Source organism: Corythoichthys intestinalis, chromosome 11 (assembly GCF_030265065.1).
Source record: "Corythoichthys intestinalis isolate RoL2023-P3 chromosome 11, ASM3026506v1, whole genome shotgun sequence".
NCBI lineage: Eukaryota > Metazoa > Chordata > Actinopteri > Syngnathiformes > Syngnathidae > Corythoichthys > Corythoichthys intestinalis.
This window is the reverse complement of record NC_080405.1, coordinates 14,652,071-14,669,917: the sequence shown is the minus strand read 5'-3', so window position 1 is coordinate 14,669,917 and position 17,847 is coordinate 14,652,071. Positions and strand designations below refer to the sequence as shown.

Below are 17,847 nucleotides of genomic sequence, written 5' to 3'. Positions count from 1 at the left end.
TATTTGGAGGAGAAAGAATACTCAATTGCACCATACCCCTAGTGAAGCACGGGGGTGGAAACCTCATGCTTTGGGGCTGTTTTTCTGCAAAGGGACCAGGACAACTGATCTGTGTAAAGGAAAGAATGAATGGGCCATGTATCGAGAGATGTTGAGTGAAAATCTCCTTCCATCAGCAAGGGCATTGAAGATTAGACGTGGCTGGGTCTTTCAGCATGACAATGATCCCAAAAACACAGCCAGGGCAACAAAGGAGTGGCTTCGTAAGAAGCATTTCAAGGTCCTGGAGTGGCCGAGCCAGTCTCCAGATCTCAACCCTATAGAAAAATCTGTGGAGGGAGTTGAAAGTCCGTGTTGCCCAACGACAGCCCCAAAACATCACTGCTCTAGAGGAGATCTGCATGGAGGAATGGGCCAAAATACCAACAAGTGTTTGAAAAGCTTGTGAAGAGTTACAGAAAACGTTTGGCCTCCGTTATTGCCAACAATGAGTACATAACAAAGTATTGAGTTGAACATTTGGTATTGACCAAATACTTATTTTCCACCATGATTTGCAAATAAATTCTTTAAAAATCAAACAATGTGATTTTCTGTTTTTTTTTTTTTTTTTTCCCCACATTCTGTCTCTCATGGTTGAAGTTTACCCATGTTGACAATTACAGGCCTCTAATATTTTCAAGTGGGAGAACTTGCACAATTGGTGGTTGACTAAATACTTATTTGCCCCACTGTATATAACAAATACATATAACTTTTGGTGTTGACCAAAGTCTTACAGTATTTTCCACCATGATTTGCAAATAAATTTTTTAAAAATCAAACAATCTGATTTTTTTTTTCCACATCGTCTCTCATGGTTGAGGTTTACCCATGTTGACAATTACAGGCCTTCCTAATCTTTTCAAGAAGGAGAACTTGCACAATTGGTGGTTGACTAAATACTTATTTGCCCCACTGTATATCCTTTTAGTTTCATAATTGGACGTTTTCTCCACTAGAGGGCACTCATGCTCTCTGGATGAATTATGCTTTTATTTTTTCTCTCTCACCGGATTTCAATGATTTTTTTTTTTTTTTTTGTATTTCTTTGGCTTAATGTGGTTATGTAGTAGGTTATGGTCTTTAAATTATAACATTTCATATGGATTAAACAAACATTGTAAGCAGTTACAATGTTACTCATTATTCTTTTCACCAAATAATTGTTTACCTGAACATGAGTACATTTTTGGGATAACTACTTTTACTTTTATTTGAGGATTATTTTTGAAGTAACACTATTCAAGTAAAAATTTGCTACTCTACCCACCTCTGGCTAGAACCGAATGATAGCTGCTAGCCCTCCCAGTCAAAATGGATTAGATCTCTAGCATTGTCAATGGCAATAAAGTGTAAGGATTCACACACAAAAAAATGTGTTACATACGTGTTATTAGGGCCATGTTTTATTAACATTTAAATTTGTATTTATACATTTTTTTCAAAACAGAAAAATTACAAATAATAAATGAGACCTGGCATCCATATATGATTACATGACATTTTTGGTGATGTAGGCCGGGCCAAATGTTAATTTTGGCCCCTTTTCCTAGGAGCTGGAACTGGTGCTCGTTCCGTGCTCGTGATTGGGTGAGAACCGGTTCTTTCGGTTTCGATCACCCAAGTTCTAGCACCTGAAAACAGGTGTTCGGCAGGTACCAACTCATTGCTGGGAGAGCCAGTGATGGAGTGACGAAAGTCAGGTGGCTGGGAGCGGGTTCATCGACGGGCAGGGGCGTGAGGCGGGGTTATTGTGCAGGTAAAGATGTGTAAATTCCTACCAAATCCAACCCTTGAGCAGAATGTATTTTTACATCACAATGCAAGAAAAAACAAACACTGACTTATCAGCTGGGCACACGTGACGAGCTTCTCCATCGTTGTTGTGGGTTTCCTTCATTTGTTCTTCTACATTGCATTTCCGGCAGACTCAAGGCCGCCGGTATGGTTTACATATTGACATACTCTGGTGACCCATGACGCAGCCCCTATTTGGATCCTTTGCACATGAAATGCCAACTGATTTTAGGGAAGCACACAAACCGAACCAACAATGCATCAGCATGAAAAAAGCAGCCTCATTCTTTGGGTGGAAAAGGGGTAGTTGTGGCCCACATGACCCAAAATCTGATGATCTTTAGTTATATAAAACATTTGTCACGAAGGACTAGTGACCTAAGGGTTAAATGAAGCAAGGCCTGTTCCAGAATGTTTGATTTTATTCACCAGCATATCTGGACACATTTTGTCAATGCAGATGCAGTTTTTGTACAAAGACCATGGAAAGTGCTACCACCCTTATAGGTATTTGTTGATTTTAAAAAAAAAAAAAAAAGCATCATAAGGATTTATAGGTCAAGTGTTCTGTGAATTGACAAGGTTTATGTTTTACACACAGTGAAATAGTCTCATTTTTTTGGTAACTAAGTCATGACCATTAGGACATTGAACACAACATTATGCTAAAGTAAAGTTCATGATTAAGGAAATGACATAGGAAATGAATGAAGGAACCTTCCAGGCCTTACTGAGTTTTGTTTGTTTGTTCCAAGTCCAAACTTGCAGTTAGGAGTTGGACATGCAAATCAGTGCAAGGCCTGAGGTTTGACCAGTTTGTAGCGACCCACTTGTCCATCCTGCAGGAGCTGACCAATAAGTTGATCCGTGTCTACTCTGCGACTGACGACGAGGAAGCGCTGCCTGCCCTGTCCGTACGACTTGCTTCGTAGGCCGTATTTTTGAGACACCTGGTGGATCTGCTTGCGCTCGTCGTTGGTCAGGTCGGTGGAGAAGCGCAGGTCGTCCAGGCGGTCCGAGCTGACGTACCTGCGAATGATGTCTTCGATGTCGCGTTTGTTGAGCTGGTTCCCAATCTTGTCCGCGTCCATACCTAAGCCCTCTCTGGAGAACTGTTCCTTGACCCTGATGGGCTCGGCGATACCTTCTCCGTCTCGGCCCAAGCCTCCTCCCGTCCAACCCATTTTGCGCAAAAGCTGGTTCCCGATGTTGTCCTCCTTTATCTCCTGCCTCGTGGCTTCCTCGTCAGAACGGCCCAAGATCTGAGAACGCGATATCGCGTCGTCGTGACTCTCTTTTCTCAGATTGGACTTGACCACGGCCTGCGTCTGCTTCAGAGTGGCCAAGGCCTCCTGCGCCGCAATGTGCTTGACCTGCTTTTTGGCCCCGACGCCGCATGCCACGTATTGTCCTTCTAAGTACACTTCGCACTTCCAGCGCTGATCGGGCAAATAAATAAACTTGTAGTCAGCAGTCACCTTGTTGAATTGAGCCGTGTCGTTGATGATGCACACGGCATTATCTGAATTCTCCAAGATGACGAGCTCGCTCAAGTGCTTCTTTTTCATCCCAAATTGCCCGCCGGGGAACTCCGAGGGATGATTTCCCCTGGCGTGCGAGGGCGCGTGCTGTCGGTGCTGCCTTCCCGCCTGGTTCATGCGCAGCTTGGCCAGCGCCTCTTCTGCCGCGGCGTGTTTGGAAGTCTTTTTGGTGCCTCTGGCTTGCGCCACCATTTCGTCCTGCACGTAAACACTGCACAGCCAGGATCCGTTGGGCAGCTGCTCAAACTTGTAGTCCACTTTCATGTGACTGAACGCGGCCGAATTGTTGAGAATGCAGATGGCGTCCTGGGCGTTGTCCATGACCACAAACTCGGTCCAGTGCTTGCGCATGTCAGGCTCGTAGGGGCCCTTAAAGGTGGAACAGCCGATGTTCTCCGGGTTCCAGAGAGCGGGCGCCAAGGAGGGGACAGGGCAGTCCACCTGGCACACTACCATGTCATCGACTGTCGTGTGCCTGTACCTGCGCGGCACCACGCACACCTCGACGGGCTTCATGAAGAGTTTGACCGCGTTCTCGGAGGCCCGGTCCCTCGCGCCGTTTTTACTGCCAGAGTATCCCGTAGCCAGATAGACCCCCTGACACCTGAGCTCGCAGGCGTAGCCATCCGTTGGCACTTTGCGGTTTTTGGGTAGATCGGCCTGGGGGATATCCTTCAGGTTGACGTAAATGTACTGAGGGTTGGTCTTACACGCCTGGATGCTGCGACTCAACATGTAACTGTAATTTGGTGCCTCCGGTCCCGCTGCGTACTGAGGGTCCCAAAAAGAGGCCGCCAACGCGGATGACAGACTGGCGACAAGTCGATGCTTCTCAACAAGCATGCCATGGTCGATAGGGAGGAGCTGCTGCGACGACGACGCTGCATGAGAGGCGGCGGGGCCGCTGTATCCTTGGTTGGGAGCCTGGTGGTTGTAGCCCAAACCCTGACGTCTGCAGTTCCAGCCAGCTGACCTGTTCCCTCCCCCGTATTCGTTGTTCCTGTATTGCTGCGAATAGGAATCTGCGTTGCGAAAGCTGTGGGCCTCATACTTGTTTGTATAATCTTGTTGCAATTTTGCCATGAAGTTGGATGAGGACCCAAGGCCGCCGTACCCTGAGAGTGAGCCCGAAGGAACGTTATTTCTGTCCCGGTCTCGATCCCTGCGAGAGGCCCAAGAGTCAAAGCTGTGAGGTTGCTCTCTATCATAAGAAGGCCTGAGGGAGGAGCTTGATGTTCTGCTAGTGCTGCTGTAAGGAGCGTGTTCATATTGCCTATAATGTTCACTGTGAAACTCATTCCTCCTGGGCTCCTTATCATTTTCTTTCTCATCTGCAAATGATCCTCCTCCTGGTCCGCTACTCACTCCGCTTACAAAGTGCACAGGCTCAAATCGATGTCGCGAACCTAACTTTGACATGGGCATCTTCCTCATGGGCTCTTCTCCTACAAATACATTAAACAGAAAACTTAGTCAGGATATCATTTGGTGTCTGACACATGTAATATGGCCAATTCAAACATGAATAATGTCACACTGATGATCACACAGCTTGGCTTGTCGCAATAACAAATTTGAGAAGGCAATATATTATCTCATAAACTATTGCCGATATATGATATTATTGTCCTTTTTTTTTTTTTAACCAATTCAACCACTAATGTGGTGACAATACATCCTAATAAATCACTAATTCAAATGCAATAAATTGTTATTCTTAAAATAAAACACTATTTAAGAAATATAAAAAATAAAACACACACAATGCATGAGTCATTTTGAAGCTACAGTGGGGCAAATAAGTATTTAGTCAACCACTAATTGTGCAAGTTCTCCCACTTGAAAATATTAGAGAGGCCTGTAATCGTCAACATGGGTAAACCTCAACCATGAGAGACAATGTGGGAAAAAAAAACTGAAAATCAAATTGTTTGATTTTTAAAGAATTTATTTGCAAATCGTGGTGGGAAAAAAGTATTTGGTCAATACCAAAAGTTAATCTCAATACTTTGTTATGTACCCTTTGTCGGCAATAACGGAGGCCAAACGTTTTCTGTAACTCTTCACAAGCTTTTCGAGCACTGTTGCTGGTATTTTGGCCCATTCCTCCATGCAGATGTCCTCTAGAGCAGTGACATTTTGGGGCTGTCGTTGGGCAACACAGACTTTCAACTCCTTCCACAGATTTTCTATGGGGTTGAGATCTGGAGACTGGCTCGGCCACTCCAGGACCTTGAAATGCTTCTTACGAAGCCACTCCTTTGTTGCCCTGGCTGTGTTTTTGGGATCATTGTCATGCTGAAAGACCCAGCCACGTCTAATCTTCAATGCCCTTGCTGATAGAAAAAGATTTTCACTAAAAATCTCTCGATGCATGGCCCCATTCATTCTTTCCTTTCCACAGATCAGTCGTCCTGGTCGCTTTGCAGAAGAACAGCCCCAAAGCATAATGTTTCCACCCCCATGCTTCACAGTGGGTATGGTGCAATTCAGTATTCTTTTTCCTCCAAACACGAGAACCTGTGTTTCTACCAAAAAGGTTCTATTTTGGTTTCATCTGACCATAACACATTCTCCCAGTCCTCTTCTGGATCATCCAAATGCTCTCTAGCGAACCGCAGACGGGCCTGGACGTGTACTTTCTTCAGCAGGGGGACACGTATGGCAGTGCAGGATTTGAATCCCTGGCGACGCATTGTGTTACTGATAGTAGCCTTTGTTACTGTGGTCCCAGCTCTCTGTAGGTCATTCACTAGGTCCCCCCGTGTGGTTCTGGGATTTTTGCTCACCGTTCTTGTTATCATTTTGACGCCACGGGGTGAGGAGCGAGTTGAAACTCTGTGTAGCCCAACGACGGCCCCAAAACATCACTGCTCTAGAGGAGATCTGCATGGAGGAATGGGCCAAAATACCAGCAACAGTGTGTGAAAAGCTTGTTAAGAGTTACAGAAAACGTTTGGCTTCTGTTATTGCCAACAAAGGGTACATAACAAAGTATTGGGATGAACTTTTGGTATTGACCAAATACTTATCTTCCACCATGATTTGCAAATAAATTCTTTAAAAATCAAACTGTGATTTTTTTTTTTCCCCCTACATTCTGTCTCTCATGGTTGAGGTTTACCCATGTTGACAATTACAGGCCTCTCTAATATTTTCAAGTGGGAGAACTTGCACAATTAGTGGTTGACTAAATACTTATTTGCCTCGCTGTACCTAAGTGCAAAATATTAAATAGGCGAGTAACCCAGTGCCATTTCTGGTCTCTGCGAATTAGAGCCCATCAAAAGTGTTTATTTGATCCAAAATAACTGTCATCTTGTCCTGCAAAGTGCATGTTTGCAGGTTTGAAGCTAAATTATTCTTTGCCAATCAGATTTTTTATAATGGGTGTCATTTTAAAGCTATTCTTAGTTTAGAATCTTAAGTAACGCGAAATTAACGCCAGAAAAAAAAACATGACGTGCTTTTATTTTCAAATGTTCACCGGAAGTACGTTCGCTAAGCCGCAAACCATAAGCTTCACACTCTGTTAAAAAAGAAAAAAAAAAGTGCACTTCTTTTTTCATCGTGCATGTGGTGTCGGTAATAGACGAGTTTCCGAGGTACTTCCGCATGTCTGCAAGTAACTTCCATTTCAGAATTTCCCCATCCAAAACAACAGTGAAGCTGGAATAACTTTACTCATCAAAATCCCCTAAAAAAAACACAGTTTGGAAATACCGCATCCATCTCCCATCATTACGACAGGGGAGGACAAAATGTTCATGAAGGCAGATGTGGAACCAAGCTCGTGCCACCATAAAGACCGGGTGTTTTTGTAGCCATGTTGCCGCTGTGTTATGGAGGGTATGTTCTTCCTATCCCTGCATTTTCATGTGTCCGGTGCTCAAAAAATAAGAAAGCTAAAATCTTGCACATGAAAAGTCTTGTTGCCTTTGATATTGTTATTACGATGATGATTGTAATTATGATGATCGTTAACATTATTTACTACAATCAGTACGTGTGAATGGCACAATTACGTCAACGCATACCGTATTTTTCGGATTAGAAGTCACAGATTTTTTTTCATAGTTTGTCTGGGGTTGCAACTTATGTGTGAAATTATTAACACATTATTATATCATTTCACAGGTTATTTTAGTATTTTGGAAGTGACAATGATGGTTTGGTAAACTTGTTAGCATGTTCTTTATGCTATAGTTATCTGAATAACTCTTAATAGCTATGTTACGTTAACATACCGGCCACGTTCGCATTATGTTGTTCATGCATCATATAACATTATCATACTCTACACTTATTCGGCATGTTGTTCTATATTGTATTTTTATTTTAAATTGCTTTTCAAGATGATAAAATCCAGCACATAGAACAGATATTTCAAGTAAATCTCCCCCAAAAATACAACTTATACTCCGGTGCGACTAATATATGGTTTTTTTTCTCTTCAGTGGGCATTTTATGGCTGGTGTGACTTACACTCAGGTGGTACTTATAGTCCAAAAAATACGGTAAATGCAATTGTACGTTGATTAACACATATCGAGACTACGCGCATTCTACTTTGATGATGGAAGGCACTACTCCCAGGGGCGGCCGAGTGGCAAGGGCTAGTACAGAGGGCAGCTCGCCTCGCAGCGGACCGTCAGCTCGATCCAGAGATCCAAATAAGAAGTTTTTAACTGCAGCAACTTTAAGGGACGCTATTGGAGCTGGAATTACCGAGGACAGAGGGAGAAAGCCCGTCAGGTGGCCGCCGATGGTCTCCGTAATGTCGGGTGAAAGTTGGGCGAGGCTCAGGAGCTGTGCTGTATGATATCACATTCTCGTATTTTTCTCATAATTTTATAAATTGTGATTTATTGACCTGTTGTCCAAATGTTTTATTGCAATCAATATCTGCAATAGAAAATGATATACTATTTTTGTTTATATGTACATACCTTGTAGTATTTCCTTGTCACAACAAAATTCGTGTCAGCCCCTTCTGCATTCGGAAAATGTGATTATTTGTAATGTCACCTCATTTTGGTCACCCAAGCGGCCAGCATATCAATCTACACCTGACATCAACACAGGCTGATAGGTTGTCATAATTCTGCCCATGAATGATCGACGAAGTGATGAGTTCACGCACAGAACGTCTCGGAGTCTCGTCTACGTCGTGCTGAATCCATTTTTGGAGATTCCGTGGGTTCCTCTGGTTTGATTTTGCAGTTTTAACTTCATCAACACACTGCTATCTTCAAGCGCAACTCATGAGGTTTTTTCAAAACTGGAAGTTCGAAGCAGAAATTTTCCAAAATGGTGCCGCCCATGTTTCGCTCAGGAAACTTGTCTATAGATTTTTTTCCTGTTTTTGCAAATGCTGTAAACCAGCGAACTTTCAAGTTTGAAGTGTCACCTTTTGACCGCAAAATAGACTAAAGTGGTTAATACATTTTCTTTTTTCCATTAGCCTCAACGTAGCAATGCTAACGTTTTACAATGTTTAATATCGATGTGTTTCCTAATTTTGTAAGTCTGAACTTTAATTCTACGGTGTGTGATGACCAATAAACATCTGTGAAAGAAACTGGAGTCTCATATGCAATCAACACGTACAACCAGCACACGCACGCACAAATGTATGCACACACGCACGTGGCGATAAATCACCGCCGGGAAAATTACCACCCTCATTTTTATTTACCGTGCGATAAATTAGGCTTAAGATACAGCTAAATAGTTACTTTCCTCAGCACGTAGTTTTTGGTTCCAATGCACATTTAAGCATAGTGTAACGCAACAGTAAATGATGTGATTTATATATGTGCCCATTAGTGGACTAACAGCAAAAATATTCTGATGAGTCAACTATCAAGCTAATCATTTGCCCTGGTTCAAATAATAAAACTCACTGCCATCAGAAGAAAGGTGTCTCTTTCTCGCTTCAGAGCTAAAAGTCGGGTCAAAGGAGCGCATTTCGCCAGCACTGCTGCCCTCTGCCATCACCTGAAGCGTCCAGTCAAAACCAGGCCATACCTGCGAAGCGCATCAAAACATTTTACCTTATGTGCAAGGCATAACAACGCATCACAAGACATCAATTGAAAATGTTGTTCATTCAAACCACAGGGTGTCCTTGAGTTATCCGGTTTTAAGGGGTGCAATGAATTAGTTTGCACAGATTGCGGCCTAAGAAGCCAGACTTAGTACCGCCATTCTTATTGCTTTTAAGTGTTTTTCCATATTAAGTATTTACTGGAAGTCTTACTTTACTACTATGTTACCTGTAACAGTGTCACATACAATGTACAATTTAAGAATTTCATTGTGAAACGAGGACCTCTGTATCAGGTACACCTGTTCACCTGCTAGCTACTGAAAATGTCAAATTACAATCTTGGAAAGATTTTTTTTTTAAAAATGGAGTCAATAGCCTGAGGTGTCTTTTTTTTTTTCTTCACACAGACCAGCAAGTGACTACCTAAGTGGTCACACTACTGAGCACACATTTAGGCTACATCTACACTAGAATAGATAATTTTCTCCAGGGTATTTTGCCGACTATTTTTATACCTGTCCACATTTACGTTTAAGGTGTACTGCATATATTTCCTAACAGCGGCGACAGTTTTGACAGGCAGAAATGTCAAAAAACTGATCGCGTGCCTCTTTGACTGGGGGTACCACGCGGGTCACTTTTCGGGGTTTATTTTTCCTCTACGCATTTTCATATACTCATATTCAATCGGCAGCTGGCTGATCGGAGACTAATGCAGGAGAGTAGCTCTGTAAAAAAAAAAAAAAACGCTCATCTCCGCGTCATCCGCAATGGGAGGACCATAAATGGCCACTGAATGGAAGCATATTGTTGAGACGTAGTTTGAAGGTTCAAGAAAAATGTGTGGAAAAGAAAAGGAGAGCAGGAATGCCACGTCGTGATAGTCCGAATCCATCGTTTACGATGCTGTAATGCCGCACTTCAAATGGAGACGGCATGACGTCACTTCCTTAGTATCCAATTGTTGCATAGTAAAAATAATTGAGTTGTAATAGAGCTGCAGTGTGCTGTGTTTCACTACATTTGCATTACTTAACGTTTAAGATGGCTAATTTCATGAAGTTTATCATCTATAAAATACCTAATGTATTATTTCCTACTTATTTTAACACTTTATGAAAGTGTCTTAATTTTTTTCTATGCATGATGGAGTGACGTATACATTACATCACCTGACTGCAATCTGAAAGCTCTTGACACTATTTAATTTTGGAGAAACCTATGGTGTTATTGTGTTATACTTATATAGCGCTTTTCCACCTTTCAAGGCGCTCAAAGCGCTTTACCTAGGTCCTGAACTTTTAATAACTAATTTTGTGTTACACTTCACTAACATTGGGAAACAGATAATACTCAATAGAGTCCCTGACAAAAGTCTTGTCGCTTATCCATTTTGTAGAAACAATTGCTAAAAACTTGACTTTTAATTATTCAATTGGTTCCAAATGTACCCTCCCAAATGTACAAAAATATATTTGTTTCACTGAAAAGAGATTTATCATTTAATGAAGACAAATTTTGGCAAGACAAAAGTTTAGTCGCCTACAGAAAGTAGCGTAAAAATTGAACAAAAAACATACTTCAAACACAAATATATTTTACATAACATAAGCAAATTAAGTAATGGTGCTGTGTGATCCAAATTTAATATTTTGTATGACTTCCATGGGCTTTAAAGACTGCATCCATGCGGTTCGGCAATAGGAACATCCGAGAAAACAGTCTTGCATGCCTCCCAGAGTACATCAACATCCTTGGATTTCGTCTTCCGTGCTCCCTCTTTCATCCTACCCCAGACATGCTCAATGATCTTCATGTCTGGTGACTGGGCTAGCCAGTCCTACAGGATCTTGATCTTCTTTGCCTTGAGGAACTTTGAGGTAGAGATTGAAGTACGCGATGGAGCACCATCCTGCTGCAGAAAATGTCCCTTTTTATGGTTAGGAATGTCCACCCTGCAGATCTCTCAGGCTGCAGACAATTAAAAAACCGTGTGGCATTTGCCAAGGCCCACAGCCTGTCAAAAGAACGGACACTGGAAAAGTGGCAAAAGGTGGATTTTTCAGATGAATCTTCCATTGAATTACACCACAGTCGCCGCAAATATTGCAGGAGACCTACTGGAGCCCGCATGGATCAGAGATTCACTCAGAAAACTGTGGTTTGGTGGTGGCAAAATCATGGTCTGGGGTTACATACAGTATGGGGGTGTGCGAGAGATCTGCAGGTTGGAAGGTAACATAAATACAGGGTTTCCCCTATATATTAAATATTGTGGCGCACCGCCACACCAAAATAAAAGCCGCCAGGCCGTGCAAAAGAGATGTTTTATTTTATTATTTTTTTAAGGCCGTTTCAAACTAGCGGCAGCCTAGTGTGAAGGGTTCAGCGGCAATCTATTCATTGTGTATTGTAATGTCCGTAACTATACGAAGCCCCCTTAAGAGACGATCGGACGGGGAGCTGCGACGTAGAGGGAAGCGAGAAGGAGATAGCGGTCGCATGTCGCAAAAGCCCGCTGTTATTTTGTTATTCTTTTTGGATCGGAGTGGTATTTTGTAAAGATACACGATAATATCGGTCACCGATAATTATCGGCCGATAATGGCAATTATGACGTCACACAGATAATCCAGATAATAAAAAAATTCAACCGATAATGCAATCCGATAATTATATACTTGCTTTTGCCTCCAAATGTGCTCAACCGAAGAATTCAGCACGCCGCCTCCTCAACCCCTCCCCTCTCTGAAGCCCCTGAGGGAGGAGGGGTTGAGGAGGCGGAGTTACAAGACAAGAAGTAGTTGAATATTATGGCGGCTGTTACTAAAAAAACGACGCTCTCGCCATCTGCGAAACATGTACCGTACAAGTTCCACGAGGCAGAAAGAACGCGTCCTCATTCAAAACCACTAACCCAGCAGCCATTTAAAACTGCATCACAAAGAATTTGGGAACATATACGAGGCTGCTGCTAGCAGGAATGCTAAAGCTATTGTAAACACTAAGCTAAACTACAGGGCTTGTGACGATACAGAGTCGGGCTGTTTGGGAATGCAGCCCAAGGCGGGTGGTAAATTCCGACGGAGCCCGCCGCTTTGGCCAGTCCGGCAGGCCGCCGCCGCCTCGCCGTAGGCGGGGCGGGCCGAGCCCGGTTCCCCGGCCTCTGGACCTCCGGCGAACACCCCGGTTTCTCTAGCGTTCCCCCACGGCGTGCGAGCAGAGCCAGGACCCGAATACGCCGCGGCGAACCGACCGGGGCGGGCGGGCGGATTATCCGGTACGAATGTAGCTGCCGCCGAGACGAGACACAGTTTTTTTTTTTTTACCTTAATGACACGAGAACCAAACCCCTGGATAAAAGAAATAATGCAGTTTATACGACCACCATTCTTCATGAAAAAGTGATGTCCGGTAAGCAAGCTTATCATGACGGCACAGTTGTTATAAGATAATTTAAACATGGAGAAAACGAAGTCAGCCAGTCAATAATGCATTCAGAATGTGAAATGACAAGCGGTCAGATGACTTTGTCACGCTGCCTTTATTTTCGGCTTAATACAACTCAGGCACAAAACAACACGCACACGGATGCGAGCGCCAACTCCGTCCAAATAGTACTGCCGTGTAGCAGTTTAGCTGCTGTAACGCAAATGTCGTGAAAGCCGCAAATGTAAACAAAGCGCTGCAGAATGGGTACATGACATCTCGCTCTTTTGAGGTAATCATTTTCACAGTGTGCAACAAAGCATATAACATTAGCAATCACTTTTCAAATTATTTAACTTATTTCTTTGCTCAATTACAGTCACAGTAGATAATCAAATTCTTAAATCAATATTCTGTAGCCACAAATATTATTCAAAATCTTTCCTTCTTCAAGTTTTTTTTTTTTTAGGATTAAGTATAATAATGTATTGCTTACAACAAGGCTGTTAAGATTATTTTCAGCTAGCTATTTTTCTTCCAAGAAATCTGAGAGAAATACACTTGAAGCGATGGCAGATAATTTCACTTATTTCTAATAGATTTACACTGAAAACAAGGGAATTTAACTGGTCATCAGCCAATCAAACGTGCGTTTGGGGGGAGGGAAATTGTGTCACTGCAAGTCTGAACATAGTGAAAGTAATGCACTTAATAATGGTAGGGTCAATTCTATCCTTACAAAATATGAAGACAATCTAAATGTCCTCTATTACTGAACTCATTATATATTTGAAATAATGTTGCCTAAAAGTTGGTGGGGATAATTTCAGCATCCTGAAAAGTTCCTAGTGTTATGGCCCCAATGTCCCTATGCAAACCAACGCCATTGGTCAATTAACAGAAGGACTAGTATTGTTGTGTTAATGTAGTACATATTAGGGCCAAATAAAATGAAAAAGGACAACGAGATGTAAGTAGTACTATTGCTACAAGAAAAAAAAAAAGTCGTATTATTACGTAGGGTAATGTAGCTGTAATCATCTACACATTTTACGTACAATGGGGACTCTGGGGAGAACAAGTATTTGATACACTGCCGATTTTGCCGGTTTTCCCACTTGCAAGCCATGTAGAGGTCTGTAATTTGTATAATAAGTTCTCTTCAACTGTGAGGGACGGAATCCAGTACAAAAATCCAGAAAATCACATTGTATAATTTTTAAATAATAAATTTGTATTTAACTGCATGAAATAAGTATTTGATACGTTACCAACTAGTGAATATTTCGTCTCCTAGTTCTTTTTTAAGAACCCCTCCTGTTCTCCACTCATTACCGGAAGTAACTGCACCTGTTTGAACTTGTTACCTGTATAAAAGACACCTGTTCACATGCTCAAACAAACAAACTCCAACCTCTCCACAATGGCCAAGAGCTGTGTAAGGACATCAGGGATAAAATAATAGACCTGCACAAGGCTGGGATGGGCTACAGGAAAATAAGCAAGCAGCTTGGTGAGAAGGTAACAACTGTTGGAGCGATTATTAAAAAATGGAAGAAGTTCAAGTTGACGGTCAATCTGCCTCGTTCTGGGGCTCCATGCAAGATCTCACCTCGTGGGGCATCACTGATCATGAGGAAGGTGAGGGATCAGCCCAGAACTACACGGCAGGACCTGGTCAATGACCTGAAGAGAGCTGGAACCACAGTCTCGAAGACAACCATCGGAAACACATTACGCCGTCATGGATTAAAATCCTACAGCGGACGCAAGGTTCCGCTGCTGAAGCCAGTGCATGTCCAGACACGTCTGAAGTTTGCCAATGACCATCTGGATGATCCAGAGGCGCAATGGGAGACGGTCATGTGGGATGAGGAGATGATGATGCGGATGAGACCAAAATTGAACTTTTTGGTCTAAACTCGGCTCATCGTGTTTGGAGGAAAAAGAAGGATGAGTACAACCCCAAGAACACCATCCCAACCGTGAAACATGGAGGAGGAAACATCATTTTTTGGGGCTGCTTCTCTGCCAAGGGTACAGGACGACTGCACCGTATTGAGGGGAGGATGGATGGGGCTATGTATCGCCAGACCTTGGCTGACAACCTACTTCCTTCAGTGAGAGCCCTGAAGATGGGTCGTGGCTGGGTCTGCCAGCATGACAACGACCCAAAGCACACAGCCAAGGCAACTAAAGAGTGGCTCCGTAAGAAGCATCTTAAGGTCCTGGAGTGGCTTTGTCAGTCACCAGATCTGAACCCAATAGAAAATCTATGGAGAGAGCTGAAAGTCCGTGTTGCCCGGCAGCAGCCCCGAAACCTGAAGGCTCTGGAGAAGATCTGCATGGAGGCGTGGGCCAAAATCCCTGCTGCAGTGTGTGCAAACCTTGTCAAGAACTACAGGAAACGTTTGGTATCTGTAATAGCAAACAAAGGTTTCTGTACCAAATATTAAGTTCGATTTTTGTGATGTATCAAATACTTATTTCATGCAATTAAATGCAAATTTATTATTTAAAAATCATACAACGTGATTTTCTGGATTTTTGTATTAGATTCCGTCCCTCCCAGTTGAAGAGAACTTATGATACAAATTACAGACCTCTACATGCTTTGCAAGTGGGAAAACCAGCAAAATCGGCAGTGTATCAAATACTTGTTCTCCCCACTGTACATGTACCGTAGCTGAGAGCTACGACATCAGCCTGGCTAATGAAATATTTCAAATAGATCTTTGCTATGGTTCTTCTTGGGGAACAAAATGTGAAAAAAAAAATTGTCATGATATGACACAATTTTGCCGTGTCACGACATGGTGAGGCGGTCCGACTCAGAAGCAGCCCACCACCGCAGCTTAAAAAAAATCCTAGGGGAAACCCTGATATAGTCTGAAATATCAACAAATCTTAGCTGCCTCTTACATTCCTAACCATAAAAAGGGACAAATTCTGCAGCAGGATGGTGTTCCATCGCATACTTTAATCTCTGCCTCAAAGTTCCTCAAGGCAAAGAAGATCAAGATCCTCCAGGACTGGCCAGCCCAGTCACCAAACATGAACATCACTAATAATGTCTGGGGTAGGATGAAAGAGGAAGCATGGAAGACGAAACCCAAAAATGTTGATGAACTCTGGGAGGCATGCAAGACTGCTTTCTTTGATGTTCCTGATGACTCCAGTAATAAATTGTATAAATCCTTGCCGAACCGCAGGGATGCAGTCCTTCAAGCCCATGAAAGTCATACAAAATATTACATTTGGATCTCACAGCACCACTACTTATTTCGCTTGTTATGCAACATATTTTCTATTTGAAGTATATTTTTTGTTCAATTTTCACACTACTTTCTGTAGGCGACAAAACTTTTGTCTTGCCAAAATTTGCCCTTTATGTCTTCATTAAATGATACATGCATCTTTCTTCGGTGAAACAAATATATTTTTGTACACTCAAACATCATTTGGGAGGGTCTTAGCTTTCATATGAGCCATTTCTGAAGCCAACTGAATAATTAAAAGTCAGGTTATAGGGCTGTCAAAATTACATTAATGTGCGGTAATTAATTTTTTAAATTAATCACGTTAAAATATTTGACGCAATCAACGCACAAGCCCCGCTCAAACAGATTAAAATGACAGCACAGGGTCAAGTGCACTTGTTACTTGTGTTTTTTGGAGTTTTGTCGCCCACTGCTGGCGTTTGGGTGCGACTGATTTCATGACCATGTGAATTGTGTAATTATTGACATCAACAATGGTGACCTACTAGTTTATTTTTTGACTGAAAATTTTACAAATTTTATTAAAACAAAAAAATTAAGAGGGGTTTGAATATAAAATTTCTATAACTTGTACTAACATTTATCTTTTAAGAACTACAAGTCTTTCTGTCCATGGATCGCTTTAACAGAATGTTAATTTTAATGAAGGACTACAAGTCTTTCTATCCATGGATCGCTTTAACAGAATGTTAATTTTAATGCCATCTTGTTGATTTATTGTTATAATAATAATTTACAGAAAAATATGGCATATTTTATAGATGTTTTTTTTATTGCATTTAATTACGATTAATTAATTTTAAGCTGTGATTAACTCGAACAAACATGACGGTTGACAGTACCTATAATGCGATCACGTTCTGTAAACATAACCATAAAGATAAGGTGATACCGCTTTTCACGATTTAGTAACTTGATGGTATTTAACACTTAATTGAACGTGCTGGTAAATACTGTCTAGAGGAATTTGAGCGTTTAAATGAACAAGAAAAACAATAGGCCGATCGTTAGCATTTGTCTCAGGTCAACTTTGCCCCCATAGTTTCATTCAATCAAGTTTGTGTGCTCAAAAGTGAATCCCTAGAACTCTTACCTTTATCCATTGGTAACCCCTCTCGAGTCAGTTGCTTTTTCCTGTCGCTTTAAATAATAATAAATGTGTTAGCATTAGCTTTTTGGGGGGGAGGGGGGCTAACTGCCATTAGCGAGAACAGCTAAAGGGCAAAGTGGGGGAAGAATAAATACATAACCAATACAATGGAGTTATAACTCGATTTTAGCGATAAACACGTAATTTTAGGTTAGAGTCCTTTGGGAAACCGCATTTAAGATGCGTTCAGTTGACACGAAGACAGGGAGCATCCATTTTCTACTCGCGTCAATAACAGGGCTGTGCAGGACCCACAATGCTTTGCGACGTCTCATGCCTTTTCGTCATTTAAAAATTGTTTCATCATTTAAGTGAAAACAATTTTCAGAAATAAAACAATACAGTATAAAACTTTACTTAACGTTATTTTTTAAAAATCCAAATCATTTTGTTTTTTAGACTTTTAGACACCATAGATATTACATACACAAGTCTAGATGTGTGCAACCCAATATAAGGGTACCCACGACCACGTCGTATTGGTGAGAATGACATAGGCGGTGCTGAATATGGAAGGAAAGGATGTGCTGATGAGTAAATGGAGCAAAACATGCC

General features: G+C 42.0%; 1 protein-coding gene across 1 annotated transcript; it reads right to left on the bottom strand.

Moving 5' to 3' along the window:
- Window positions 1-2,358: 2,358 nt before the first annotated feature.
- On the bottom strand, window positions 2,359-17,532 carry nkrf (NFKB repressing factor). Its single transcript, XM_057850530.1, has 3 exons — window positions 17,236-17,532; window positions 9,287-9,410; window positions 2,359-4,825 (listed from the first exon to the last, which is right to left on the bottom strand). The coding sequence occupies exons 2-3, from the start codon at window positions 9,375-9,377 to the stop codon at window positions 2,628-2,630; spliced, it is 2,289 nt and encodes a 762-aa protein (XP_057706513.1). The 5' UTR covers window positions 9,378-9,410; window positions 17,236-17,532; the 3' UTR covers window positions 2,359-2,627.
- Window positions 17,533-17,847: the final 315 nt, after the last annotated feature.

Bases quoted from the DNA above. Each gene is read 5' to 3' on its own strand.
- nkrf (XM_057850530.1), bottom strand. From the start codon at position 9,377: ATGGCAGAGGGCAGCAGTGCTGGCGAAATGCGCTCCTTTGACCCGACT. The intron at 4,826-9,286 runs GTGAGTTTTATT...ATGTATTTGTAG, and splicing joins ACACCTTTCTTCTGATGGCA to GAGAAGAGCCCATGAGGAAG.